A 26,065-nucleotide genomic window follows, 5' to 3' on the forward strand; every position below is an offset into this window, starting at 1 on the left:
GATCCTTTGCACATCCCGGGCTCTCCTTCCCAGAAATCCAAACAGGGGTCATGGTCAGAGCAGCCACAGTGCAGCGAGGCCCAGGCTGCACTCAGTGGCAGAGTGAAACTGAAAGAAATGGATTTACCCAAATGGATACAATCTGTTCTATTTCTAATGTAGGGAATATGACTAACAGTTCAACTTTCCCCTCTGACAAACACTTCTGAAAGAATGAAAAAAGTCAAAACACTACAGATACAGAATCAGTACAAACTGCCTTGCTTTCAGATTTTGAGGTGTTTTCATAAACTATGCTTACAAGGAAACACTCGAGGCTTTGCTGATTCTCAGCAGCCATGTGAGCTTCATGGTTTTAATGCTTATTCCAGCTGCAAAAGGTGCAGTTAGTTACTGCAAATATGTAACAGAGCTGGAACAACTGTGGAAGTCAGTAACTTTCTAGTGGCTACACCACCACTGCGCTTGTTTTTTCTGCAATGCTATTTAAATCAGAGGAATGCATACGATGCCTTATAATAGCATATGATGCCTTATAATACACATGCCATCAAGAGAATTTTTGGACTCAACATCTACTGCGCAGTAGCAGTAAGCTGGATCAGAAAATAAATTTCTAATTGAAGTGGACAGATGTGAACATATGTGGATAGAAATCTTCACTTTTAAGAGTGCCATCCTTTGTTGCGTGAGGAACATGAAAGGACATAATTGAGCTTTCTAGCACAACCCAGATGCACAAACCAACTAAGAAAGGCTTTGGACTGCCATAGATATACAGTGCATTTTACAGGCCACGTGAATAAAACTCAAAGCCCTGTGCAGCTTTCAGATCACATAGCTGCAATAGAAAACTGTTGTGATAACCTTCCCTAAGGCCTCCTTTGTACGTAAGCTGTTCATTCTACTCCTAATACAATATACAAAACTCAGCACTTTTTTTGCTGAATCAGTTTCTTCCATGCTTTAAAATTTGCTGTACTACTTGCCATAGCAAATGGCATCAGCTCTAACTTCATCAAAGCAGGTGCTCACTTCAACCCCTTCCAAAACCTCTGGTCTGAGGAACAAGCATAATTCTCTATGAATCAGCCTATCTGACCTGATATTTTCATCTAAGCCATTCATTATTCACAGGGAAATAACAGCTCAGTGAGGCTGGGTGTTCACCACAGTTCTCCTTCCTGTGATGCCCTGTTTTGACTAAGCCCTTCATGCTGTAATATATGGCCATATTGCTACAGTAATTTAAATATAACACAAACATCTGTTATGGCAAAGGAAAAGCTCACCTCTTCTTTCTCATCTGAGGCCACAAGGCCTCTGTTACCTGGCCTTTATGCATTCCTTTCCTTTGCCCACTGCCAAGTTTACCTATGCCTGTACTTACCCAAGCAGGTATTAGTTCTGCTACTCTCTGCATGGTGCTCTTGAGCCAACAATCTCACTGTTGATAAGGGTACAAAATCTTATCTAGGTCATAGAAAAGAAGAACTTATACCTAGATTCTTCTTAGCCCAGTGTTATACAGAGAACAATATTTTTCCCTGTAACACAATGAAGACATGAATAGATGTTTTTCTTACACAATATTTAAAAACCCACATGTGATGTCTGCATGAGTGAACTACTGAAATAAAAACCAACCAACCACAACAGCAAACAGAAGAACCCCTCATAACCAAGGAGAAAAAGGAAAACATCAAGCCGACCTGAGTTTCATCTTCTAATTAACCTTCAGTTACAGGGTTAAAACAGCTCTGCTAGAGATGAGTGCTGCTCAGCCTGTGATTCATGGGCTTCCAACAGGCTGTTATTGAAAGACAGCCTGCAAAGCAACCACCCGCTCCTGGCTGAGTCTGTTAATTTGAGAGATGTAAACACCAGAATCACATTTTTATAGAACAAGGATTTTAAACTCAAATACTGGTAGTCATAATAGGAAACTTGTGGTTTTACAAAACAACATTTAGCTTTTCCTAATGCTATGTCCTTTGCTATTACCATTCTTCTCCTCCTCTTCTGCCACTGCCAAAAAATACAGAGTAGAAGCAAGCCTTTTTTTCCCCCGACAGCCTCAGCTGGTTCTCCAGCAGAACTGACCTCATAGGGATCACCAGTCAGAGATAAAAGTACATTCTTGCAAGAAACAAAAAAAAAAGCTGGCATTTGAAATTGATGAACCTAATTACATAAGGACCAGAATAAGAGGAAATTCATGTTTACTTCATGGTTTTTTGTAAGTTATGTCTGTCAAATAATTCTGAGTTATACAGAAGTGAAGAGCAACTGGCAAGAGTGGAAGTGTTTAAGAAGAATCTTAGTGAAAGAAAACTCTGACAATATTTCTAATGAATATTTGTTGCTCTGCTAAATTAAAAGCTAAATGGCTAACTCAAGCTTCTGCAAGCTTCTTTACAAGCTTCTGTGATGGAGGTGATTCAGGGTACGTCTACACTGTACTGTGCCTGTGAGTAATGGCTCGTGTTTGTGGGTGGATGCTAGCTAAACCTGCCTTGAAAGCACGCGTTGCTGTACATTACAAGGCACATATCCTTTACAGTTTGAATCCATAACCAATGCTGAAGCTGGCTGGATAAGACAGGAGGTCACTCCAGAATGACCTCCAGCACGCTATCGCATGTAGATGTCAATGAAAAGGCCCCAAACATGCTGTGAGGGAATTTCTGCATCTTTCTTGACTCCCTCTACAGAAGCTCCTCCCTTCTGTCTTGCTCTTCCCCCTGTCTGCCTTCCTGCCTGTCAACATAACACTTGAAGTAACTCTGATCTGTGTTTTCCTGTCTCTTCCCTCAAAGCCAGAAGGATTAATAATGGGCCCAACTTCATAAAAGCAAATGGTTTGTTCAGCAGAACAGACATTTTGTCAGACTTTGTGTTACCTCAATTTCTGTATTACAGACGGCAGTGTGACTCAAAGGGCAATTTGTGACATGCCTGCCAGTAACTCAGTTGCCAACATGTAGATTTGCACTTCTGGTGCATATTAACTATGTCATAGAGGTAAGGCTGTATCATCTTACAGATCCAGGATGACCAACACTGGTCCAAGACGATGGGACTACCAATAGTGCACATGCCAATGAACTGCCAAGAACAAGTGAATATAAGGGTATAAGAAAAGAGAGAGTAGAACACACCTGACTCAGTGTCCTGCCTAAGAAGCCAATAAAGGATACCCAAAAGCAGCATATAAGAACAAAAAAAAAAGACCACAGAAAACTCCTTTTGCCTCCGGGGTTCTTACACAGACAGCTAGAGATGAGTTTTAGTTAATAGCTCATGATGCATTTTTGTTTTGTGAATATATCCTTTTTCTGTCTTTCTTTTTAAAAATGTTTCCAGCATCCCTACTGCCACATTAGATCACACAGAGTAAAGAAGAGAGAAAAGAAGCTAATGAAATGCTGTGGGTTTTGCTTCAGTTGAAGGAAACCACTCCACTTGCACGCAATATCCTTCACAACAGCAACTCCAGTGGTCATGATTTTGAAACCCTACTCCAACAGAAATGGCAGCTGTCACTTAAGAGACTGTGAACATCTTGCATGGCTCTGAAATGCTTCTTTTCTAGCCTGCCCCACAGTTAACAGGTACACTAACCTTAAACGCAAGCAGCTGAACCTTCCCTTCCACTGCCTGGTTTTCTTCACTCTTTGCCACTTGCTTCTCCTTCGTCCTCTGGCTGTACTTGTGACTACAAACCAGCTTGTTCCACATAAAATTCAGTCTTGACAGGCTCTGTGTTCAAAATGACAGTGACTGCTCCACTCAGCACCTCACACTGGAGGATACTTCACCTGTATCACCCTCCCTTCCTGGTGCTTTCCAAAATCTGCTTGAGGTGGTCACTTTGCTCACTGTGCCGCTCCAACATGCAGCTCAATGCCCAACTGTCCTCAGAACTGCTCCTGCAAGTTACTGTTTCTCAAGCTTCAGATGAATCAAAAGCTCTGTGAAGAAAATAAAACGGAGATGAAGCAGAAGCCCAAAGTGCTTTTTTGGAAGATAGCATCTTTCTGTGCTGGTGTCCTGTCATTAACACTTGGGTGCTTTGGCTGCCAAGTTCAGCACCAATGGCAGGCTGTTATGGTTAGTGAGCCACCAGCTACAGATGGCTGGAAGTCTCCCTGTAAGAAAGCCTCAGCCTGAGATGTGTCTGTGCATCACTGTATGTGAAGCACATCAAACTGCTGTTAAGATGATCGCCTTTTATAAATGCATCTTTGACTAAATGTATTCTGCCTACAGGTTACAGGAGGTTGTTTTATTGTCATCATAAAAGCCTTCAAATCCGCGTATTTGTCATTTTTGCTCTCCAGCGGTACTTTTTATAGTTCTCCCTGCAGTCAGACAGCTTAATTTGTAACTTGTGTAACCGTTCTGCCCAGCAACAGCACCGGGAAAGCGCCCGGGAGATGGAGTACCAAAAACAGCACTGGCACGGTGATTCAGGGCAAATTCTGGAAGCGATGTCGGGTTTTTAATTACCTCGTTTTCATCTCACAGCTTCCACCGCCACAAGGCCCGTACTTTTCCATCCCAAAGTGCCACGGCACGGATCGGGAACACGGAGCCAGGACAAATCGCCACACGCTTCACTAACTGCCGTGACCTCACGGCGAAAGCACGCGGGGCCGCCCCGACACAAAGCCTTTTTCTCTCCTAAGGGCCGCTTCGTGCACGGGACCGCACCTCGCGCCAAGCAGCTCCAAGGGCGGCAACGAGGCGGGAGCGGCACGTGGCTGCCAGCGGCTGCACGTCGCTCCGCGGTGCGAAGGAACGGCCCCGAGGGAGGGAAGCGCGGCGGCGACGGACGGGCGGCGAGAGCCGCGTGGCGGAGCGCAGCCCCATCACCGCCCCCATCACCGCCCCCATCACCGCCCCGCTCCCGCCGCCGCGCGGCGCCGAAGGGCGCGGCCTCCCCTCCTCCCGCCGCCTCTCGCGAGGCCTCCGCCGCCGCCCGGCCCACGTCACCGCGGAGCAGACGGGGACAACATGGCGGAGCGGCGGCGGCACAGGAAGCGGATCCAGGTAGCCGAGCCTCCCCCCACCCTCCCCTCCCTCCTTCCCGGCGCTTTGTCCCCCCGCGCGCTGGCCCGTCGCTCCCTTCTCCCGTCGGGGCTGCCGGGTGCCGCCGGGCCGGCTCGGGGCTTCCCCCGTCCCGCGGCCTCCCCGCCTCGGCTCGGGCCGCGCGGCCGGGCCGTGCCCGCAGGCGGTTCCGCTCGGCGCTGCCGGCTGGAGCCCCGCGGGAGCCGGGAGCGTTCCGAGGGCGGCCCCGCGATCGGTGCGGCCGGTAGCGGGGCGGGAAGCGATGCGGCGGGGAAAGGAAAGTTGTTGTTGCGGAACGCTGAGGGGAGGCTTGGCCTCGGGCCGTGCTAAGATGCGGAGGCGACGCCGCGGTGCTCTGGGCTGCCCCGCAGGGCGGGACGGAGCTGCTGCTCCTGGAGCGTGCGGTGCAGGTGATGCTGCGCCGACGGCATCGGTTCCTATAACAACCGTCAGTGCCCTTCGTTGTTAACCCCACACTCGGCGGTGTTTGTTTAGGGTTTATGGCTGTGCCGTAAGCAGAGATAATGTTTGTGATAGGAATCGTAGCGCCGTCCAACAGACGCAAACTCCGTACCTCGTCGCCGTGCCCGCTGCCCTCGTGCTCTCCTCCCGTCCTTCCCGTCCGCTTCCCTCTCCCTATGGAGGCACAGATGTGTCACTGCAGCAGTGCTTCCTTTTTGTGCTTTAATTCAGGTTTCTGTGAGGGAAAAGCAAGGGGTAATTAATCAGGATCTTGTAATCTTGCTCACCTATCGCAGGTGTTAGGCATCAGAGCTATCATTTCAGAGCTGTTGCAGACCGCCTGTTACCACACACAGCATCCATCAACATCCATCAAAATAGCCGAATGTGATCAAATGCCACGTGTGACATCCCGGGCCCTGGGCTTAGCACAAGCTTACTCCCAGCCTATGAGCAATAGATTTGTTAGTAATTGCATCCGTGCCTAGGTTAACGTGGTTTTGGATTGTGGCCTGGAGATGTGATATAATTATAACAATAAATGTCTGTTGCTTCTTGGTAGTTTCCCAGTGTGTGTCAACAACAGTGGGGAGGCCAAACAATGAACAAAGAAGGCCATTGAATGCCCACAGGGTGTTCTTAATTGGGCAGAGTGAATAAAGCAATATGTATTTTTCTGGCTTAGTTTTCTTTCTAACCTTTTTAAGCTTTCTTGCCACGGTCCCATGTAATTAAGGTGTTTCAGGATAGCTCTGTGAGGTTTTTCTTTCAAAAGGGAGAATGAGGCGTTTGTTACCAAGTGCTTGAGAAGTGAGTGCTTATCTTCCAGTGATCCCTGCCCCCTAATAATGAGACTCCTTGCTGTACTCTATGCAGGTCTGGCTTATGAGTGCCCCATTGTCATTAATGGAGCTGTATGCCCTGAAAAGAGTGAGATTTCAACAGAAAACTATGTTTATAGCTGTTGGAAGGGTTGATGGTGTAGAGTTCAGTTACAACTGCTGTGTGCCCAGAAATGGGCTTCTGAATAACTTCCTATCCTCCATCACAATAGAGATGATGATAGGTCAGTGAGGTGCGGAAAAGTCTCAGTAAAATCGTTCAGAATTCTTTCAAGCCTGCTTTATGTGTTTCCCATCGGAAGTGGTAACAGGAAGGATTTGTTATGAAAATGCATTCTGTAAAACAAAATACGTTGCCTAATCTGTATTGCATAGCTTAGGCTCTCCCTGTGGCAACAAGGTAAAAGTTACAGAAGTCACAGAGATCTGAACTTCAGAAGTCTGAATGAAGACATCTTACAGGTAAAGTTTCCAGTGTCCTGACAGTAATTTATCTGTAATCAACGCAGACATGCAGTGGAGAAATGAGTGTGTTCAGACAAATACCCCTCGAAAGAAGTGGGGTGTCTCTGAACGCCTTTTACTCCAGTAACCCAAGGAAAGATATTTCATCTCTTGGGCAAAGCAGTTGGTCCCACAATCCTTGCTTAAACACAGCATCTTCAGTCAGTTTCTTTGGCAGGTTGGTAACATGTGGCACTTTGGCAGGTTTGCAATTTGATTGTTAAGTAGGCATTAAGTTTTAATTACGTTGGCCAGGTTCCATTGCGCATGGGTTCATTCTGCCCGTGTGGAGCTGTGTTTGTGCACGATTAATAGCACTTGTGTAGCATCTTATGCCCTGCCCTCTGCTCTAGAAATGTTAATGTGTACAAATAGCGCTTTTATAAATAGAGGAAACCGTGCTTAAGGCTGTGATTTGGCAAATGTCCCAACTGCAAATTGATGTCTGGATTCATGCTTTGAGATCCTCCTGCTGATGGACAGATAGATATCAGGATGAACAGTCCTGCCCGCTTGGTTTGGCTCTGCTGGAAGGAAGATGTGCAACAGCTGCATTGCTGCTTCCTGTGGGTTTGAGTTTTGTGTACGAATGTAAGGGATCTTCTGAGGTGACAGCACGCCAGTTCCAGTAACACAGATTGCATTGCAACGGGTCTGTTGTTTCTTTTATCATAAATTCTGGTAGAGTCCCAAGAGTCTGATGCACCCGGCACCTTCTGAGATGCTGACGTCTGAGTCCTCAGCCCAGCAGAGCAGGGACCACAGCTTGTCCCTGAGCAGTGGGGAAGTGCTGGCATTGCCATCCATGAGTTAGAAGTGATCTGTTCAGGGAGCTGCCCTGGTGTGATGGCCGTCCCCCACATCTCTTTCTTACTCACAGAGGTGATGCAGGGGAACCTTTTCTCCTTGGGGTTGGATTTGCTTTCCTAAGATGGTTAAAATAGTGATAGCTTCTCAGTGGAGTTCACCCAAGCGTTCCAGCCAGTGGGAACTCACTGCAGCTACTGCAGTGTAAGTTGGGTGTTAAGAAAAGTCTGGAAAATGTCTGTGCAGATTTGGATCTCTGCACTTCCTGATGAGTTAAGACTCAATGCTTTCTAGTCTGCGTGCATTTCATACGTGGTGCTGGCTGTGCACCAAATGAATGTAGACTGCAGGAATCTTACATAAAAAACAAGGTTCTGAAAACCGAAGTTCACAGGTTTAGGAGCAAAGGAAAGTAATTAAACACTTGCTTCATTGAAATCAAAGAATTTTCACAGCCCCTTTAAAACAAAGAAGCATAAATCCTTGTGATTTTTGTCTGCGCATGAAGTAACTTGTCCTGTTAGTGATAATCATCGTTTACTCTGTTCTGGTTTTCCAGAAACCTTGTTTCTATTGCAGAAAGAAATCCTCTGGTCTTGGGTTGTGCCTGTGATGCAGAGCAGAAAAAAAATGAGTGAAATTTCAAACCACAGTTGTGTCTTTTGGCCTTCACTGAACGGTGCCAGGAGAACCTGAATAAGTCATACTCGGGTAGAGATGAAAGGAAGAAAGAAGCTCTTGCCTACAGTGGTTTTCATAGCTCAGTTCAGATGTTCTGATTTTTAGTGTACACAGGCCTCTTTTGTTTCAGTCCCAATTAGAGGTTTAATTAAGTTGGGAGCTACAGCTGTGTATTGAAGGCTGTTCAGAAGGCACTGTGCTATGCTTTGATTTGGGAGATAATGGGGAAAAGTGAATTTGATCAGTGCTTCCCATTCACTTTGAAAATCTCCGACCTGCTTTATGGATTCCTATAGGACACAATTTTGATGGGAATGCTTGAGGGTTACTCCTAGAAATGCCTCAGTGTTGCAGTGCAGTTGGTAGTAAGTGGGCAGGCTGAGCTCTGCTCCTCCCGCCCTCCTGTAGCTGAAATTCTTCTGTCTGGCTGGATAAGAAATTGCTTTGGTTTTATTTTTAATGGCATTCTTCCAGATTGTGTAAATTATCAGGGATCTCAACTTCCCATGCATTTTTCAGTGCATAAAACTGGATGCAAGGGTCTAAAATAAAACCTCCTGCAGAAGTATTTGGAAACATTGCAGTGTCCTATTTTTCACTTACTGGAAAGCTTGGTGGTAGAATATTAACTGAGAGGACCTTTCACAGCATTCTGTAAATACATTGCTTGAAATGTTTCTCGAGTCTTTCTGTCTTTCCAATAAAAGCAAACTTGAAATACCAGAAAGTTTTCATACGCTTTTAAAGACCATCTCATCTATTTTAAAGCTTTATAATTTATTTCTGACTGCCCCCTGCTTAATCCACATAATCCTTTTCTAAGTGCATGGGAAGGTTAGATGGCCTGGTGGTGGCTGGCTGTTGCCACATCTGAACATAAAGCTCAGTCGAAGTGCATTGCTCAAAACGTGTGCTGACATCCCCAGTGTGTCTGCTGAGTTCTTTAGGATGGAATGCAGTCATCTTTGCTGTTTTTCATCTCCATAACACTGTGGTGGAACCACAGGCATACAAATAAAGGGCTGAAATTAAGGTGGCAAGTGGAGATGGGATTGCAGAGGAAGCTTTCTCAGAACAAGCTTGGTTCAGCTCAGGCAGCATCTCTCACAGGAGAATGGCTTTGCTTGGATTATGATGGAACTATCCCACAGAAAGGGACAAAGCAAGAGATAGTAAGGAGCAATAAAAAACTGCTGGTGCCAAGCGCTGCCTGCACAGCGCATCTCATGGCTGAGCAGAATCATAAATATTTAAAGAAGAAAAAAGAGTGCAGTGCTAGCAGAGGAGTTAAGTGGTGTGAATGTCTTCAGCTTCTCTGGCTGTTTTACAAACGGTTAGGAAGAATAACATTTGCCTTGTGAATCGTTGCTGTAGGAAGTATTAGAAAAGCATTATTCTGGAGTGCAGATGCTGCATTCAGTCTATGGTATCCATGGCACCTTGGAGTGCCCTGGGCACTGAGCATGGCACACACCCAGTCATTTTCTTTAAGTGCCCGGGAATTTATTTGGTTGCTGTTCAATCAGATCTGGTCTGGGGCTGACATTGGTGAGGTAATTGGTGAGTTACAATGACTGGTGCAACTGTACCATACACAGGGACATCAAACCACTGTACCTCAGTTCTGTACGTATGTGCACTGCCAGGTGGTGAATGATCAGAGAATGGCCTGGGTTGCAAAGGAGCACAATCCCCATCACTTCCAACCCCTGCTGTGTGCAGGTCACCAGCCAGCAGCCCAGGCTGCCCAGAGCCACATCCAGCCTGGCCTTGAATGCCTGCAGGGATGGGGCATCCACAGCCTCCTTGGGCAACCTGTTCCAGTGCCTCACCACCCTCTGGCTGAAAAACTTCCTCCTGATATCCAACCTAAACCTCCCATGAGCTGTGTGGTGTTTCATACAGACTTGTAAAATCACAGAGAAAGGACAGAGTGCATCTGGATGGAGGCTGTTAGGATCACCTGGTTGGGTTTTACACAGTTTTTACTGAGTTTGAAATAGTAGTCTCAGATGTAACAAACCACAGAGTGCTTTTGGTGGTTTGGAGGTCTGTTAAACCTGTGTTATGTTCGTGCAGTAAGATAGGAAAGGCAGGGATCTCTGCTAGAGGGTCATTAATTAACCAGTTGACTTTGAAAGTCAGCTGTGCAAACTGTTGAAAATTAACAGCTCTCGCTGTCTGAAGTTTTTATTTTGGTGTAGCAGCATCTGCTTGACTTTGCATTTCCATTTCACAGGGCTTCTTTAAGTGCATGTTTGGAAGTTCCATGAGCTTCCAGCCATGCTGGATAGGGCTGCTCCTGGCACCACAGAACCTCCTCGATGCTGCTCTGAAGTTTGTCGTTCTGTAGTCATGCAGTGGCACTGAAAACTTCTGCAGAAATGTTTCTACTTCTTTTCAACATGGTTTTCCCCCCTCCTTCACGTGAAAATTGAGCTGCTCTGTGTTCTGTCCATACGCCTGCCTTGCTGTCATTTCATACATACTAATTCCTCTCTGTTGGTTTCCTTTGCTCTCAGCTTCACCGCTGTTTTCATCCAGCCTTGAAAGCAGTTCCCATTTGCCAGGTGCCCAGTACGTGTCTCTCAGTCCCTCCTTTAATGTGCCCTTTCTCCAGCTGCTGAACGAGTTCACAGTCATCACCTCTGGATCGTTGCCATAAGATAATGAAGATGCTGCCATTTCTGACTTTTGAGCCCCAGATGAGTGCTTTCTGCATGTTTGAACCTTAATTTTGCACCTTTCCTGTTGCAGGAGGTGGGTGAGCCATTCAAAGAGGAGAAGGCTGTTGCTAAATACTTACGGTTCAACTGCCCGACAAAATCCACCAACATGATGGGCCACCGAGTGGATTACTTTATTGGTAGGTTACTTCTAACCAGAGAATGGTACTGCTTCTGCTAACATTGCACTGGGGAGGAGGGATTTTGTTTTCAGTATTAGTGCTTTATCTAGTCAGTCTTACAGTATGGAAAACTTATCTAGACATTCGATAGCTGTAAAATTTATCAGATCTGAAATAAACACAGTTAACTTTATCCACTGTGGTTTAGAAGCAGGTAGTTGTCAAGTGCTTCAGAACAGTACCCACTTGTTTGTCTTAAAAATGGAGAGGGTGCCAAACATCACCACGATGGACTGACTGGCGTGGTGTGGTTCAAGGAACGTAGATGATGATAACACAAACGTTTAATGTTTGGGGATTTTTTCCCCACTTTTTCCTCCAGCCTCGAAAGCTGTGGATTGCCTCCTGGATTCCAAGTGGGCACGGGCCAAAAAAGGAGAGGAAGCTTTATTTACAACTCGAGAGTCTGTAGTTGATTACTGCAACAGGTATGACCTAATTCATCAACTTTAATAATGAGTATAGCTGTCAAGATGCCTGAGTTACTCAGAACCACTTTTGCTTAGGCTGAAGAGAAGTCACACACTGTAGGATGTTTGTGTTACTATGTAAAAATAAAGATTGCGTTTTTATTACTACGTTTGAGGGTGTGAGATGAGAAATAGACACAACGTAGCTTCATTGTCTTTGTTCCCAGAACTCTCTCACGCTTTCATTAAGCTGTTGGGTGCAGCAAGTTCCTAAATTGTGAAGTTTTAAGTAGGTAGGATCAGGATTCTCACATCTCCTCCCTCTGTCTGCCATGACGGCAAAAGCAGAACTTTGAGGTTCTTGTTAAGCCTCTCCTGTGGTATGTCCATCACTCAGAGTGCTCAGAGTGCTTTGTTTAGATGAGCAGCATATTCTGACTTCTGCCCTTTTTTGGGGCTGCATCTTACTCTTGAAGAGCTTTGCAAAAGCCACTTAGAAATTAAGTTTATGGCTAATACTTAGTCTGTTCTTGGGACCCCTTTCACATAGCCGTTCAGCAAGGTGAGATTCTGCCCTCAATTCTAGGGCTGAGGCAGAGCTGCTTCAGTGAACTTTAATCCCTGTGCCACTTTGTCAAGAAGATGTAGTGAAATACAAACATTATATTAATGCAAGCAGAAAAATAAGTCTTCCTTTCAGGAATCTTTGGACTGAGGTAAGTGCCTGTACATTTGTTCTTTGATTACTGAAGCCTCAGGTGAGACAGTAGTTGGCTAAGTCCTTCAGGCCCAGCAGTGCAATGAGTGCCTACATAGTGTGCAAATAAAATGAATTTGACTCTGCTTTTTGCCACCAGCATCACTTGGTGCACTGATGATCCGCTGGGCACCGTACCATGGCTGCAACTCATCTTCTCTTGCAGACTCTTAAATCACTGATAATGATAAGACCACCTTTGGCTATCAAAACTGCTCTCAGGGTTTTGAATGTGAGCCCTGTGGTCCCTTCAGGATAAGGTTGTGTAGGCACTTACTCATACTAAAAGCAAGTGCCTTAACTCTCTTGGTGCAGCTGTTGCGATTGTTTTGCCCGTCCTGTCCAACAGAAAACAAGGATCAGATTCTGCTCCCTCATCCTGTGTCAGCTGCATTGAACAGTTCCATATTTAAAGCACTTTACAGCCTGAATTCATTATACTCCTCTAGCGCATAAGGTCTCCCAGCGCACTTAACATATTGATCTTAGTTCAGGAAGTTTTCCCATGCAGGGATTTGGCACGGATAAACTACAGCAATAATGCTGCATTCAGCAGATCTAAAGAGAGCTGAGAGGTTGGGAAAGAGCTGCCCTGAAGGCCATACCTGTGGGCTGCTCAGTACCTGAGCCAGCCTAAGCATACAGCTGTGAAGAAAATAGCTGCTCCCAAGAAAGTGATTTTTCTGCTGCTAGAAACTACATAAAAAGTTGTCTGAAGACAGGTTTCTTTTTTCTGTGGTCGGATTGTTTTTCTTTTTAGGCATATCCGTGTCCTGGTTTTGTCTGGGATAGAGATGATGGTAGCTGGTATGGTGCTGTGCTTTGGATTTAAGATGAGAATTGTGCTGATAGCATGCTGATGTTTTAGTTGTTGCAGAGCAGTGCTGCACAGAACCAAGGACTTGTCAGATCCTTGTGCTGCCCTACCAGCGAGGAGCTGGGAGGTGACACAGCCAGCACAGCTGACCCAAACTGGCCAAAGGGATGTTCTGTACACACAGCATCATGCTCAATGATAAAGCTGGGGGAGTTGCCACTGCTCTGGGCAGTCAGTTTACCTAATTTAACAAGCAGTCCAGCATAAGGACTTGATCTGCAGCAAGAGATGAAAGAAATCAAGTACAAACCAAACCAGTCTGATGTATGGGGCCAGGCTTTCTGAGGTGAATTGGCCCTTGGATTTCATACGCCACTGTTTGCCCTCAGTCTGAAGAGCAGCATTCTGCTCTTCCTGTGTGGAACTGGGGTACGGTCCTTTTGTGGACGTTACTTGTTGGTGACAGCTTCGAGATTGCCAAGTGCCACCTCCTTTGGCCCAGCCAGCTGAGTATGCTCATGCTGTAAGGTATGTCTGTAGCTGATGTGACTGGAATGCTTGCACAAGTGCCTCAGTTCCAATGGTACTTTTACTCAACGTGCATCTCTTACCAAGACCTGTATGTCTACTTCCTTATTTTTGCAATGAAAGACACTGACCTGCACTTGCAAATCAACATTGGATTAATGGGAAAGCTAATTAAATTGGCCTGATGGCTTTCTCCTTCCTACGTCCCTACATCTCACGTATTCTTCTATGTCTGTTCAAAATGCAGCCACAGAAGAGTATGGGTTTTATTAAGTTTTGAACAGGTGAAAAACAGAGCCAAGCAAGGGATGAGACATGGTAGTTCACAGTGGTGATCAGTGTCATTCAGTTTTGCTTTACAAGATTATTTTTGATAGGAAATCCAGACTGGTATCTAATAACATAGTTGCATGTGAGCATGATTATTCCAGCCACCCTTAAATATGTCGTTTAACCTTTTTCACTTTAAGACTCCTGAAAAAACAGTTCTTTCATCGAGCATTGAAAGTGATGAAAATGAAACCTGACAAGGATACAAAGAAGGAAAAGGAAAAAGGAAAGGCTGAGAGTGGGAAAGAAGAAGAGAAGAAAAGCAAGAAGGAAAGCAGCAAAGATGAAAAAACTAAGAAGGAGAAAGAAAAGAAAAAGGATGGTGAAAAAGAGGAGTGTAAGAAGGTAAGTGAGGTCTTTGAGAAAAGAGACAAAGCTGTCAACAGAGAATACAGTGAGTGACGTTGTGAAGATTACGTGGGCTTAAAAGTTCAGTTGGTTGTTCCAAAGTATGAGATGCTTTCTTTTTTTTCTTTGCCAATCTTAGTCTCTAAAAATACACCTTTTTACATTTTGGAGTTGCGGTTCTGATTCAGATCAAAGCAGACACTTCATTTGTGCCTCTGTGTACCTCATCGTCTTGTAACTTGGGCTGAGTTAATAAAAAACTGTTTCTGTTCAGCTTGGGTGGGCATTGATGCTTTGTGCACATGTGCTGTAGCATAGATTGACAAGTGTGTATGTGACCTTACATCTCAAAGCAGTGCAGCTGCACACGTAAAACAAAGGAGCATTTTTGCCATGTTTGGTGGTAAGAAAGTTTGGGATGTGATACTTGGTGCTTGTGAATAGTTCTGTAGTGGCCATGTTGCTGTGAGGGAGATCCATCTGTAATCTGCACAGTGCTTACACTTCACAGACCTCTCCTCTCCTTTCTTTGCAGTTGACACTCGGTGAAGAGGGGTGTGTTTTGTTGTGTGTTCTGTTATGTGTTCAGTGGATCCAGCAGGAGTTGGTAGGATAGCCTCAGAAATTAGTCCACCTCCAACAGTCTGAAGTGAGGTACTGGCACACAATGAAAGGCGCAGTCTGCCTGCACAAAGGTCTGGATCTCAGAAGAGGCCACTAAGGGAATTATAAACAAAACCAACTTGCAGACAGCCTAAACAAAGAAGCCAGTATAAGATACCTTAAAATGCTGATACTGGAAGTTATGAACTCCTCCAGTTCCCTGTTATCTGAAGTATTACATTATTAAATGTTAATTTTTAATCACTAATTATCAAACTGATATTTTAGTAGCTGATGTAAGCCAGTGGATACTAACTTAGCAGAGGGCAAAAATTAGAAAGTTTATTTCTAGCAAAGAGAAAGGAGACAGGAGGTAGGGAAGAGAGAAGCACAAGACATGAAGAACTGAGGAAGGTAGAGAATAAAATGGCAGAAACTGATTCTGAAAGATGCCCATGTGGTAAATGTGGCACCAAGCTACCAAATAATTGCAAGAGAGTTGGTGGTCTGTACACAGACTGTTCTGTCAGTGGAGCTTTGATGTGCATTTGAACACATAATGCAGTTCTGGGGTTATGGTCTTGTCCTTTGATACTATGTAAAATAAAATGTCTCTGTCCTTACAGTATTCCTTTATCTTTAGCTACCCAGGAGCACAGAAGGAAATAAAACATCTTTAGTTATGATCATTATGATCATAGTTATGAGCATTTGATATATATTTATATATATCTTTAAGTTTGTAAAAAGCTATCAGATTCAATATGTTCAAATACTGGAAGTTAAGACCCTGTGTGTGCTTTTTATGTATAGTTTGTGTTTGTCCTCAGGATGAGACCCCAGGCACACCGAAAAAAAAGGAAACTAAGAGGAAATTTAAGCTTGAGCCACACGAAGACCAAGTTTTCTTGGATGGAAATGAGGTAAGATCTGTGGGTACTTCCTAAATTTAATGTCAGTGTATTGTTATCAGATAATTTAGTGGAATTCCACAGTCTCTCTCTTGTCTTGTTGAAGGAAGAAATAATAATGTGATGGCTGATCTTGCAAGATCAAATTTTAGATATCTGCAAGGAGATTAGATGTCTGATAAAAACCACAATTCCCAGTGGTTTATGTTTCTGGCCATGAAGTGAAACAATATTAAATACTTCTGGTCACATCGCTCTGAAGTCTTACTGCCTTTTCTTAGGTGACCTTTGGTAGTTTGCATCAAGTCCTCCTCTGAAGGCTCCTGCTTACTGGTACTTGGTTTCTTCTTTGAATTGTGACTGTGAAAACAGTTTAGTTGGAGAATAAAAATAAAACTAATTGAAAACACTACCAGGAAGTATCTTTCCTAAGGCTGAACAACGCTGGTTCAGATGGAGCCGGAATCCTCATGCAAACATTTGGTATTGAGTGTTGTAGCTGTATGAGCATGCTGTGGCAGAGGGTGCAGATGTAGTTGAGGGCAGCAGATGGGACTTGAGCTGAGTTGAGCACTTCAGCTTGATGTCCAGACATTGTCTTGTTTGGTTGTTTTTGTTGGTGGTGGTTTTCTGTTTTCTTCCTCTTACAGGAAGCTCTTCAAAGCAATTTATATTTTTTATTTGGCAGACTTGAGAAGTGTTTTTCTTTTTACAAAACTTTTTCTGTGCTTCATGCTGAGCAGTACTGATGCATAATGGAAAAACAAACAAAAATACAAGAGAAGTCACCTTGATTCAGTAATACTCTGAATCTTGCATTTCCTCCAGTTTTACTGTTGGAATGTTCACGTCACCTGTAAATTAATCTGGATAATAACTTATTTCATGAAGTAATTCTTCAACAGCTGCATTTTGAAACTTCTCATGTTTTTCTTAACCAGCCCAGAGCTGCACTCCCTCCCAGCAGGAACCCTTCCCTTCCAGCCACTGCACTGCACAGTACCTTTGGCTCCTGCCCTCAGGCTCAGATTGTGATCAGTGCATGCCGAGGCAATCAGTGTAGGCATGCAGGCATGCAGCCCCATGGCTGTCTGTTTTGGCAGCTTTCTCACTGACACAAACCTGTTTCAAGTGCTATCCAAAGTGCAGTGCTTCTTATGGCACAGTACCCCTTGTCCTCCTTTGGTACTGACTGAAGCGCGGTTGGTTCAGTGCAAAGCAGGAGGGTGGCACTAAGAATTTGAGTGAGGGGAAAAAGAAATCCTGTATCAGAGAGCTTTTTTTTTCCCAAGTGTTAAACATGATTTCTGTTGTAGGTGTATGTGTGGATCTATGACCCTGTTCACTTTAAAACATTTGCCATGGGACTTGTACTTGGTAAGTAAGAGCAGACGTTAGCGAGCGCACCGTAAATGCAGGCATGTACCAAACAGGAGTGTCTCTCCTTGCAGAAATTTATCTTCTTCCTAGACAAAACTTTTTTCATTCTGTTGTAGCGTGATTTGACAGCAGTCACATTATGTGAAGTTTGATCTTGGCATGCAGGGAAACAGCAAATAAAGTAAAAGATACAGAAGATGACACGGCTGAAGTTTGCATTAGAAAATGTCTGAATTTGCACAAGGTTGCAAGCTGCTCATTTCAGTTACTTTAAACTGCAAGTCTCCCCATAGGCAACTGTTGTGGATTATCTACAAATGTGAATATATTAAAGCCATTAGTGAGGTCTCAGCTGATGGTGCTGCTAGTCCAGCACCCCGACCTGTACCTGTTAGTACCTGTTAGTTTTTCACAGCAGAGAACCAGAAGTGCCACCTCCTGGGGCTGCATTCAGCCCTCTGATCAGTTGGTGGTGCCCAAGGACTGCACCCAGCTCACTCTGCCTTCTTCCTGCTGGGCAGGTTACAGGCAGCTCCCTGCTCACCTTTTTGCTTTTTGCCTTGTCAGAAATGTTCTCTCTGGTGCTCAGGCACTTGCTGCATGTGGTATTGTCCTAGGTGTCTGCCTGTCCATCATGAAAGCAGCAGTGGGACTAGAAAAGGTTTCAGTCAAGGTGTAAAACAGTATTATCTAACTCATGTGTTGCTAAGCCAGTGCCTTGAATAAACGGTAAGCCTGGAACTTTCATACCTGTGTCAGGAAGAACTAATTATGTTTCTCATACTTTTTATCTTTCTATTCAGTGATTGCTGTTATAGCTGCAACTCTGTTTCCACTTTGGCCAGCAGAAATGCGTGTTGGTGTCTATTACCTCAGCGTAGGTGCAGGCTGTTTTGTAGCCAGTATTCTTCTTCTTGCTGTTGGTAAGTGTCAGTAGCCTTCATTTCCTCAGTAGGTGAAATCTGCAAGAGCAGAAACATACCGTGCACTAACATGTGCAAATCTCTCCGTTACATCTGATTAATTTGTTGTTAGCAACAGCTAGACTGATTCTGTGTCTGTATTTCCCAGGTGGCCACTGGGTGTCAGAGTTGTGCCACAGAAGGAAAGAGATCTCCAGTTCGTGTTGCTTATTTGTGTTTCCTGTATAGCACAGATTTTACTTCCTCAGTTTAAAACCAAGCAAAAAAAAAAAAGAAACCAAGAAGCCCATGCAAAACCAAAGCCAGAGCATAAAAAGAGATTCTGGAGTAGGAATGATTTAACCAGGGTTTGAAAGCATTAAGAGCTAAATCATAGATGATATATGATCACTGGGGGCAGGGGAAAGAGCTTGGTAACAGAAATGAGAGACTTTTCCCAAAGCTTGTTGCTGTTGTGGCTTTGTGTGCACGTTAGCATGACTTACCAGACATCATTGTATGTCTTGAATGCTCCAATAACAAATCTTCAAACTGTTTTAACAGCTCGCTGCATCCTCTTCCTTATCATCTGGCTCATCACCGGGGGAAGGCATCACTTCTGGTTCCTGCCAAACCTTACGGCAGATGTGGGATTCATTGACTCCTTCAGGCCCCTGTACACACACGAATACAAAGGACCAAAAGCAGACTTAAAGAAAGAGGAAAAATCAGAATCCAAAAAGCAGCAAAAATATGACAGTGAGGAGAAATCAGACAGTGAGAAGAAGGAAGAAGAAGATGGGAAAACAGAAGCAACGAGGAACTCGGGAACGGAAGGCTCAGGAGGAGAGCGGCATTCAGACACAGACAGCGACAGGCGTGAAGACGACAGGTCCCAGCACAGTAGTGGAAATGGAAACGACTTTGAAATGATCACAAAAGAGGAACTTGAACAGCAAACAGATGAAGGGGATTGTGAAGAGGAAGAGGAAGATGACACCGAAAGCAGGCCTGCACAGAAGTCATAACTCGCTGTGCTTGTGGGACTAAGTATGTGCAAAGGGTTGGATTTTCTTTGTTGGCTGATCACCAAAACATAGACCGTACAGTAGCATCTTTGTTTGCTGAAATATACATGTTACCAAACAGTTTTATATCTAGTTCCTTCATTTTTTAACCATTAACTTGATTACTTGGTACTATGTTAATCATTAATATACATTTACAGAAGTTTTATCAACCTGACAAGTTTTCTATTGATTAATAGATTGCCCAGATCGTCCTCAAACACTGAAAACCACAGCTGTCTGGTACTTGCATAACTGGTCAATTAGTTCTGCTTCTCAGACTTCCTTTTGTAAAACAGGTAAAAGTTGAATGACCAAATCTCAGATTATTCCTCGTTCTACTCATTTGATAGCTAGTTAGATAAAGCCCTTCTTAGCCCACAGCTTTCTTGATACGTTTCTTGATTTCCTTTTCAAAAGATTGTGAAAACTTTCCTAAAGAAAAGTAGTTTTAGCAGAAGTATTTTGCTGAAAATATACAAGCTGGTAGTGCTGAATTTGGCTGCAGTGTTCTCTGTTTCTCCAGACTGTGTGCCAGCAACTTAGGAAATCCAAACTGTTTTTGTACATCTGGTTCAGAGAAAGATGTCATCTCCAGCAGGTGAAGGAAGCAGCGTGGTTTGGAAGTAATGGCTGCTTTCTTCCTCCTGCTCCATCATAATTAAAAAAAAAATGTATTCTGTACATAATTTACAAATAAAGCGAACCATTTACTTTATCTGCTACTTATTATTTAGAGATTTGATCCAGCATTCAGTTTGTATTAATAAAGCCATTTTGTGGTGTGTCTATCAGAGAAAATGCAAGTCAAGAGGACCTCACAGAATATTTGTGTATGATCAGTAGCTGTTCCACAAGAGCTTTAGTTTTGTGCCAACATTCCATGTATTTGAGTATGAGTAAACTGATCCTTATTAAATGAAAGCAAACAACATAGCTGTATGTATGCCTTAATGTTAAAACTTTCTATTTTCTGGAACTGGAATACTTTTTAAACAGAAGAGACGGGAGAGTATTCGCTTGTTCAGAAATATAGATGATCAAAGCTACTATGAAGTGATGATAAATAATTTGTTTATAAATATCTTGGAGTAGTTTGTGCAGTTTCTCTTATGCATTCCTTATCTGTTGGATGTTTGGAGGATATGCTGTATGTTTTGGCTAACTAAACATTTAAGAAGTTAAAACCTGGCATCATTCCTCGAGATCACTGAAGCCCAAGCTGTAGATTTCATTGTTTCCTGCACTAACTCACAGAAGATAAGGGTAACCTTATCTTAGTTGTACTAACTCAGCACTTCTTTTCACTCCTAAATTGCTTCCCCTTCCTTCCAGCGTTAGCATTTTGGATGAAGAGACCTATTTTTGTGCAAATACGTTTTAATGGGTGGATTGATGGCTCGTGGACATGGTGTCACTTGTTCCCTAAATCTAGATATTTGATCTATAAGAAAACAACAAATTGGACCACTTCTTCAATGAGTATAACATAAAAATTAAAGGGCCCATTACAGAAATAGTTTGACTTTTGGACACTTGTTAGTTATTTTAATTAGTTCTGACTTACAAAGTCCTGTCCCCACCTTCATTACCTTACTGAGATCAACGTTATGTGATGGTAAAAGTCTCAGCTAATTTCACTCATTTCAGCAGCTATTTTAAGATGCTCTTTATGCTTTGCTCATGCAGGTGCAGTTTTCTTTGTGCCTGCATTTTGCATCCTTACACCTAGAGCTGAGAATAGAACTGCAGCCCTTTGTGCAAGAATCTTCAGCTGGCTGCCTCTGATTTACAGCACATCTGACCTTAAGAGCAACTCTTACTGCAGCCCGCTAGCTAACTTACTGTTTACCATACAAGAGCAGAATTATAGAGTCTTTTTTCTACTGCACACATTCCTGCAGTTCATTTTGTTGGATTCCTGCTGCTGCCAGCAGGAGCTGAAATAAGTTTGGCTGGTCTCTTGCATGTGCATCTTTCAGAAGGCGTTTGCACTTTGTGCTTCAGAGAGCACTGCTGTGCACCAAACACTGTAGAACGCTGATACTGGCAGCAGGTCTAGCAGCAGGCAGCTGACTGGCACTTCTTGGAGAAACTAACACAGTGGATGTTAGTTGTTCTCTCATAAAAGTGAAAATACTCTTGTTTTTACTCGGTGAGAAGTTGAAATGGCAAAATGGAACTTAATTTAGTAATATTGCCACGTGCTGCCTGTTAGGTGGATGTGTGACATGGCAGTGATGTGCACCTGTGCCTGGAGACAGGGATCTAGGTTACCAAACACATGAAAAATGTGCACTGTCACCCTAAGGGAGTTCCAGGCTCACACAGTGCAGAAATTGAATTAACCTGCAGCTCCTTCACTTGATCTGCTGTGAACAACTCTGAATAGCAAAGTAGCAGTGTGAAGGAAGAGACCTTGATGGAGGTGCTCAGTGGTTGAGTAAAGGACTTGATGACCCATTACTGTAACCAAGCATTGTCCACAAACATTCCCCAAATACTTCCAAATCAGAATGAGATAATGACACAAGATCACAATATGCTCATAACAAAACTGTGAGTGCACTTACAAACAAGTCAGAGAAAATCACAGAGGTGCTTACCCAGCGTGTAGCTCCCTGCTGGGCCACTGCTTCCATCACTTACTGCAAAGTAACTTCTGACTGGTACTGCCAGCAGTAGGTGCCCATAGCATGTACACTATGTATAAACACACAGATATGTTAGAATGTTATTTAAACAACATTTCAACATCAGTGGCTATTAAAGGGCCATTGCAAGGACTGACAAAACACCCTTATGCAATAAAATTGTACAGTGGTCTCGCTGATTTTAAGCCCAACAGTCTGTGTGCCCAATATAATTTTCTGATTGTTTTTCCGTGCAAGAAAATAGATTACACTTAGCTCCTGGAGGAATTAAATAATTACTGGCAAAACAGAAAATGGTACTTAATGCAGATCAGTTTCTGTGGGCACGTTTCAACCAGATAGCAGTTTTCTCTGAGATTTTTGAAATACACAAAGTCTCTGCATATATATGCACTGCTCATTTATACCCATTTCAGTTTCTGTTTGAAAGCAATGCTGAACTTTCACAGGGCAGCATACACCACAAGGATGGCAAGGAAAATGAAGATTGCTTCAATTCTTCAATCAATTGCTAAACTACATTTTAACCATAACTTATCTCCTTTGGTTACAACAGGAGGAAGGCTGACAAGCACCTGCCTTGCTTAAAACTAAGCACAGAATATGCAAACATTACATGTAGAAATGTTGCATATATTGCTGCCTGGCTTAGCCCCTTGTTTTCCTTCCTGCAACCACCTGCACATCTCAGCACATTATACACTGTGGAGCAAAGCTGTCTGAGCTTGAAGGGTTGCCCTCCAGCTGCTATGTGAATATGTCTTCTCTAGTAGGATCACACAGACAGCAAAGCGATATTCAGACCTCACAGAAGCAATCATCAGAAGCAATGGAGGAACATCTTCCAAATGCAGCTGTCCTACTGGCAGAGGTTGGACATCCCTGTCAGAATCCACCTCGGATCTGTTGGCAGACTCAGTTCGAGGAGCTCAATGTAGGCAGTAAATCCTTTCCACCTTCCACACAGTCCTTCCCTGCCCTTTATGTCCCTCATGCAGTTGCTGAGCTGCTTCCCCTCACTATCCCTGCTCTGTCACTCTCTGTGCAGCAGCCACCAACCTAAGCAATTTACCAACTGAAACAAAAGTACCACCTGGAAAAGGACCGTGGTGGAAAAGAGAAGCCTCAGTACCTCCTGCTCTCTTCACGGAGCTGTCACATGAGGACAGTCCAGCTCTTCCATCACGGGGTGGACCTGGCCGTATGCTGCACAGCCCGGCTCTTCATAACAGGGCTACAACCTTCCCCCCAGATTTCCCCTGTTCTGACCTATGCCCCCTATGCTGCTATGCACCGCCATTAGCTGGGGGTAAATACAGGTTTTCAGTCCACCCTAATTTGCACAACATCCTCCCTTTCATGGAACAGACACCTCGGCACGTGGCCTTTTGGGCCAGCTCTGCTGCAGGAGCTCGTGGCTTTGGCTCAACTTCTTGAAGGCCAGTATTGCTTTGCTTTCATGTACTCGAGTTGAAATTCTTCACAATGGATCCACAAATACGTAACATCACAGATTATGATCAGATACTTTACAAGGAACCTGAAGAGAGTGGTATGAAACACCCCAAGGCTGTGCTGCACACTCGGACTGCACTGTAGCTTCTTCACTTCACACGTAAGGAATGGGACAAAACAGCCTTATCGGTGTAAACAAACTCAGGCTGAGCAGCTGCTGGATGCTTTCAATAGACTTCCTGGTAATGGCTGGTACAATTTCATTAGGGCTTCTCGTTTTATTTAATAAAACATTGGATGATTTTATTTGTAGTACAGCAACAGGTGCAGGAAAACAAAGGACACATTTCCTGATCCGATTGTGTCCACAAAGAGGCCATTACTCACGGGCTGACACAGCGGGCATTCATTTTGCCATGTGTATTTCTTACGTGAAAATAACGACCAGGCAAGAAAAATAACTGTTTTATGATAAAGGACTTTGGAGATGAGTTGGAGTTAGCAACAGTGCAATGCAAATAGTTTCAGTGTAAATTCAAGCGAAGAGCGAGATAAAAGTATTCAGTTGATCCTGCTTTAAGTACAGATTGAAACACGTGGTACAGGTGGTATCCATCACTAATCCTCATCGCGTAAAACAGAAACCAAACACAAAAAAAGCTGGAGTTTATGACCCTAGGGAGTGCTATGCAGCCAGGATCCCACATAGGGTGCAGGTGCACTCCACCAGACAAGAACTGGGTTTTATGGAGTATTGCTGCCATGTAATTTTCATATTACATGTAATTTTCAGAGCCTTATACTTCTGTTTTTCTTTCAGTACTCTGAGATCCTCCTTATGACAAAGAAAGGTACAGAAAAGACTGCAGTGCCATGATGAGCACTGGGAAAATCATGGCTTTTGCAGTGAGAACATGCTGTGATCACACAAATCGAAATACTACTTCCAAAAAACACATCAAGGCCGGCATCAGCCAGCCAGCCAGAGCCACTTATTCTGACATGCTCGTGTCTTCTGAGTGGGAATAACATGCACATAACAGCAACAACAGAAAGAGCCTTCCGTGCCTTCAGAAATCAAGCAAGAATATTTCTTCTCTTCTCTATACCTTCAGTAACAAAGCAGTTTGTTACCTTTACCTACTCCTTACTTCTTCAGAGATGCAAAACCTAAGATGAGAAAGAAGGAATGCACACTGTGCTTTTAAAAGGCTCTTGAATACATAGAAATATCTTGTAAATGGGACTCTGGTCAAGTATTTTCTTCATTAAAAAAGAAGCTGTCCCTTAGCACACATTTCTTAGTTAACACCTTTATTAAAATCTTCATAAACACCCTCCTGTCCTTCTGAGAGGTGGCATTTCAGGAACACCAAGTGCACAACTGCAGGAGACCTGCTCATCAGGTCATTGCAAAACTCAAATTGCCAATCCTGTGCTGACAAATCCTGGGATGATTAAGGATTAATCCTGTTCTGCTAGGTAACACCCAGCTAAAGGCATACCCAGGAAACAGAGAAGGATACAGGAAAGGCTCTATCAGATGGGCACCCATCTCCACATTTCCTGCAGCTGGTCTCCTGCTAGCTCTGCTCATGGCTCTTATGTCCATTCACACCACATTAACTCCGAGCCCAAACCTTTGGAGTTTCTCATAACAACTTTTCCAGGAGTTCACAGCCGATACCTTTGCCCTCACTTGACAGCAAAGTGCACAAATATACATTTGATCTCCCAGTTCCCACGTGGCTTGAGGCATCCCAGACATCTACGTAAGACTTCTTGAAATACACAAGGATGAGATGTACATTTCTGCCTTCCTGAATATAGGGTAAGAAGGCAACCAGGTTTTGAAGCACAACAAAGCCCAGATAGGAAGAACTGGGGAAAAAGATCTGGAGCTGACTACCTAGGAATCATTACCACGATGTGATGAACACAGGTTAGGAAGTTGTGCTTGTTATCTGCATCTGCCCTTGTCTCAAGGGAACCTCGCAGCCCTCAGTCAGGCAGTGCTGAGGATGAAACAGATGCAGCAGAAATTCCAATGCAAGGAGAAACTTGTGAGCCATGGGGCTGAAGAGCTGAGCTCTGTCACAGGTGGAGGTAGAGAGCAGAGCACAACACCGCTCCTTGAGAAGGGTGCTGGCTGCATCCAGTCTCTCTCCTCTGTTTCTTTCAGAAATGGATCAAGTTAGATTTGAAGTTAAAGCTCTGTCTTGTTTCCTTTCCCATTCTCATAAAATCCTACACTCACAGTTAAGTTTAACAACAGAAACCAAACTACCATCAAACAGCAGAAGGAACCAGAACCTGAAGAAGCATCTGCAAAAAATTTCTTTCAAGTACAGGGGACACAGAATCCCAACATGACCTTGCAAAGCAACTTTTGCAAGAGCTCAGCAGTGTCATTTCAAGCACCCACCTCCCAGAAAAGATCTTCAATGTTTTCACACACAGCTGCAAACACACATTCATTTCTCAGCCTTTCTGGAGTTGTGCACACATGAATGCAGCTGCCTTCATCAAGCAGGATGGGCTCAAGTCATTATTTAAGAGGACAGCATTTGTCAAGTGCCTGCGAGTTTTCCTGCAGTTGTAAACTGAGCGGACACTGAAGATGAAC

The 26,065-nt window shown here is 43.9% G+C and overlaps 2 protein-coding genes across 3 annotated transcripts in view; one reads left to right on the forward strand and one right to left on the reverse strand.

Annotated features, from left to right (window-relative positions):
- LRRC31 (leucine rich repeat containing 31) overlaps positions 1-3,723 on the reverse strand; it is a 36,553-nt gene extending 32,830 nt beyond the window's left edge. For both annotated transcript variants that reach the window (XM_042881192.1, XM_042881189.1), the window contains exon 1: positions 3,625-3,723. The gene's annotated coding sequence lies outside the window, so the exon portion shown is untranslated. The remainder of the gene's footprint in view (positions 1-3,624) is intronic.
- A 1,248-nt stretch (positions 3,724-4,971) lies between these two features.
- SEC62 (SEC62 homolog, preprotein translocation factor) lies at positions 4,972-20,414 on the forward strand. The gene is made up of 8 exons (XM_042881179.1): positions 4,972-5,055; positions 11,127-11,235; positions 11,600-11,705; positions 14,260-14,464; positions 15,901-15,993; positions 17,298-17,358; positions 18,165-18,284; positions 18,828-20,414. The coding sequence occupies exons 1-8, from the start codon at positions 5,020-5,022 to the stop codon at positions 19,289-19,291; spliced, it is 1,194 nt and encodes a 397-aa protein (XP_042737113.1). The 5' UTR covers positions 4,972-5,019; the 3' UTR covers positions 19,292-20,414.
- The last annotated feature ends 5,651 nt before the right edge of the window (positions 20,415-26,065 follow it).

The sequence above is a fragment of the Lagopus leucura genome, unplaced genomic scaffold, assembly GCF_019238085.1.
Source record: "Lagopus leucura isolate 7727_CA_CO unplaced genomic scaffold, USGS_WTPT01 Super-Scaffold_100029, whole genome shotgun sequence".
Taxonomy (NCBI): Eukaryota; Metazoa; Chordata; class Aves; order Galliformes; family Phasianidae; genus Lagopus; species Lagopus leucura.